The sequence below is a fragment of the Salvelinus alpinus genome, chromosome 24 (genome assembly GCF_045679555.1).
Source record: "Salvelinus alpinus chromosome 24, SLU_Salpinus.1, whole genome shotgun sequence".
Lineage (NCBI taxonomy): Eukaryota > Metazoa > Chordata > Actinopteri > Salmoniformes > Salmonidae > Salvelinus > Salvelinus alpinus.
In genome coordinates, this window is record NC_092109.1 from 22,871,774 (window position 1) to 22,875,714 (window position 3,941).

Sequence of the window (3,941 nt, forward strand, 5' to 3'; positions counted from 1 at the left end):
TTCTAAAAACCTGTTTTTGCTTTGTCATTATGGGGTATTGTGTGTAGACTGATGAGGGATTAAAAAAAATCTATTTTAGAATAAAACGAACTTAATTAACTAAATCTGGAAAAGTGAAGGGGTCTGAATACTTTCCGAATGCACTGTAAGTGCTGTACAATGTCGGTCTCTCCACTCACACGCAAAGACACGCTCAAAGACATACACACACACACAGGCACACACTGTCCCCTGACTCATCTCTGCGTTGGAGTCTGACCTCTGGCCCTCTTCAGAGATGGTCTTTGATGCCTTGTTTGTCACTTCTTCTCTGAGTAATTGTTGTAACCAGACACTTATTGAGATTTTACTATTCCAATGACAGTTTGATACACAACAAGCCACCTGTTATGACATTGAGAATTAACACTCATTTAGAAAGGCCCATTTGAATTTCCAATAGCTTAATATATTCCTAAATAATGGTGTCAAATTGCACTGCATAAACATAGTTGTTTAAAACCTTACACTAGCTGTAACTTATTTTATCTGTCCATGTCATGTCCTACTGATATGGTTGGTTTCAAGGTTTATTCCAAGGTATTGGAGAGCTAGTCTCATATAGACGATTGTTACATTCAGAATTGTTTCTTTCCCAGTTCTCTCACCACTGTCATAGCTCAACAGTAGACTATGTATGGAATCATTGGGCAGTCTAAGAAATGTGTGTGCCAAGCTGCACCATTGGCTAATCTACCCAACATCATTAGGACGTCTGTATCTTCTACCAAACCATGTGCTGTACTAAACTGTACTAGTTGTACTGGCTGTATTTTTGACATCACAGTATTACCATGCAGCCATAGGGGTGGGAGTAGAAATTGTTCTTTTTGCTCCATCCGTTTGATGGCTCCCCATGACTTCTCACTGTTGCTCCATTTTGTTTGCTGCCTTGCATATGAATGGCTGGTTTAGTGTAACAATCATAAATATTCAGAGCAATTAGCCTTGTCATCCCTGTAAAAGGGACTGACAGCATCTTCTCATGATCAGAGGTTCTGCTTGATGTGCCTTAAACAAAATGGAAGATTTCTGATGCAGCTCATCACTCTGGGTCTTCGCTGCTTGCTCTGTCTCTCTGTCTAATATCTTGCCACAAGCATACCACTCTGGATCAATGTCACACCTTTTGTTTCTCCATCACTAACTGTTCTTTCTTGGCTATCCCTCTTCTCAGTCTCTTGTCCTATGACTGGAATGCAAAGGGTTAATTAAGGGGAGACAACTTGCATTACCTAAAATGAGAGTTAAGAACAAATGATCTTGTATGTTATAGAAATACAGGTTTAGGATTATTTTTTTTGAGACAATTATTAACCTCATTGGCAATATATGGAGTTGAATGGTTCCATTTCTTTGTAATGCATCTTATTGGAATGTCCATGGCTTCACAATTTCAAAGCAATATCCATTTGGTCTGACAGTGGACAGGTGTAAAGGGCATTCTCCCGTCAACTCCTTGAAGTATACAGACAGACGGTGTCAAACGGTCAGTCTCCTCCATCTATTCTAATAGTGTCATTCGTCTATTCTAATAGACTTTTTATAATCCAAACGGGAGAGATTAATTTTGACAGCTGAGTCATCAAATATCAGATCGGACATTGGGGGTGGTCCCATTGATGTGCAAAGGGTTGTGATGACGTAGGCGCAAAGCGTAAGCTTTATCAGTTGGTACGATCCCTATAAATAACGGAAAGTTCCTAGCAGACATTCGAAAAGAAAAACCGAGCCCTTTGAAAGAGTTCAGTTGTAGCCGATAGTATCAATTGGACGAAGCACTTCAGACTGAACAAGATGCCATATTCTACATTTCCACTGCTGTGGGTCCTGGGGCTCCTCGCGCTCTCCTCCGCGTGCTACATCCAGAACTGTCCGCGAGGCGGGAAGCGCTCTTTTCCTGATCTTCCACGACAGGTGAGTTTATTCGTCGATTTAAAATGGGAAGTAAAGTTACTGAATTGTGTTCCCAATTAAGTTTTTTTTATTTATTTTTTTACATTTCGTAGTTCGTTATAGTTACAGTAACGAGTGCTTTGGTGTTTTAAGAAACTCTATTGGTGCAAATAACACATTGCTTGAATTAAGGAGCCTATTTATTCTAATCAGTTAGGCCTATTGATGAAAAAAAAAATATGGTCAGATTAGCATCAAAGCAGCTTCATGTGGATAGCCTATATGCTGCCACATTCATTGCGCAAAATAGGGATGATTTTGGCGACATAATGGTCCTTCATGTGACTCCTTGCTCATGCTTGCAATATTCAAATCATGACTCAAAGTAGGCTAGATACTATTCATTTCAACCTCAAATGCAGTAATCAGCGGGAGTTATACATTCAGGTGTTGTGTAGCCGTGTTTCCAATGCGCTATGGTCGTGCGTAATGGCCAAAAGGCACCGTCTGCTGGCCACTCTACCATTAGCACAGGGATTAACAATGGATGCTTTCATTCATACAGTGCATGTCGTGTGGCCCCGGGGACAGGGGCCACTGCTTTGGCCCAAGTATCTGCTGTGGGGAGGGGATGGGCTGCTACGTGGGCTCCCCCGAGGCAGCTGGTTGTGTGGAGGAGAACTACCTGCCCTCCCCCTGTGAGGCTGGAGGAAGAGTGTGTGGCTCTGAGGGAAGCTGTGCTGCACCCGGGGTCTGCTGTGACTCAGGTAAGACAGTTAGTCAGTAATGGAAAGGTGAGCTTTGAAACAGTTGCTAAAATGTTTTACTAATGGGAGGCGACTTGTGCACTTACTTGAACCCAAATATTTTTGCATATACCCTTTTGCATCATCCACTGGTCATAATACTATTGAACTTTTTTACAGAGAGTTGTGTGCTAGACCCAGACTGCCTAGAGGACAGTAAACGTCAGTCACCCAGCGAACAGAACGCTGCCTTAATGGGTGGTTTGGCAGGTGACCTGCTGCAGATCCTACATGCCACCAGCAGAGGGAGACCTCAGTAACCAACCACTGGCCATCCCTCACCTGAACACACCCAGAATAGAGCTTAAATTCACCATTTCACAGGCACTACTACAAAAACAAATCTCACACACAGCATACACACATTCACATACAACAGGACACAGACACACAGCAGAGGTAGAGAGCAGGCTTGCTACATAAGGGGGAACTCTATCAGCTCTACATGAATGTTTACTGTGTGCTCAGTAGCCTTCAGTAAGTTGTCATTTCTAATGCTTCAACTCAAATATGCATTGTACAATCTACTGGGGTGGAAGGGATGTAAATATGTAGTTAATAAATATTTTCTTGCACTATTCAAATGTGTATTTTCTATGGCTTACTGAGAGGTACAGTAACAGGCAAACAGCAGCTTTATAGGGATCGTTCACCACAAAAACAAAGGGGTTCTTGTCAGGGTTGGTGCCAATAACTGTCTAAATTCAAGTGAATTTCATTCCTATGGACCACATTTTTTAATTCAAGTCTGAAATTCCATGGTTAAATGGAATTGAAATACCAAATAGGTAGAAAATATTTTATTTTATGGGCGGCAGGTAGTCTAGCAGTTAGAGCGGTGGGCCAGGAACCGAAAGATGTCTATTTCGAATCCCCGAGCCAACAAGGTGAAAAATCTGTTGATATGCCCTTGAGCAAGGCACTTAACAATAATTGCTTGAGGGTCGCGGTTGATAATAGCAGACCCTGGCCGTGACCCCACCGAGGGTGTCTCAGGGAGAGTGGGCTAAGCAAAAAATAAATGTACAATTCACAAATGCGTATTACTATACACTTGTACATGTGTGAAATAGGACAAATGTAAGCACCCACCAAATTATTATTATTATTAAGATTTGGCACCATATAATCTTTGATTTTAGGGTGAACTTTCCCTTTCAGGTGATACTGCAATGTGGGTGTATAAAAAAGCTGACAGTC

General features: G+C 41.8%; 1 protein-coding gene across 1 annotated transcript; it reads left to right on the forward strand.

Annotated features, from left to right (window-relative positions):
* The first annotated feature begins 1,737 nt into the window (after window positions 1-1,737).
* On the forward strand, window positions 1,738-3,325 carry LOC139552334 (vasotocin-neurophysin VT 1). Its single transcript, XM_071363960.1, has 3 exons — window positions 1,738-1,956; window positions 2,501-2,702; window positions 2,862-3,325. The coding sequence occupies exons 1-3, from the start codon at window positions 1,837-1,839 to the stop codon at window positions 2,999-3,001; spliced, it is 462 nt and encodes a 153-aa protein (XP_071220061.1). The 5' UTR covers window positions 1,738-1,836; the 3' UTR covers window positions 3,002-3,325.
* Window positions 3,326-3,941: the final 616 nt, after the last annotated feature.

Coding starts and splice junctions, on each gene's coding strand:
- LOC139552334 (XM_071363960.1), top strand. CDS start 1,837: ATGCCATATTCTACATTTCCACTGCTGTGGGTCCTGGGGCTCCTCGCG. Junction 1,957..2,500: donor TTCCTGATCTTCCACGACAG/GTGAGTTTATTC, acceptor TCATTCATACAG/TGCATGTCGTGTGGCCCCGG. Junction 2,703..2,861: donor CGGGGTCTGCTGTGACTCAG/GTAAGACAGTTA, acceptor ACTTTTTTACAG/AGAGTTGTGTGCTAGACCCA.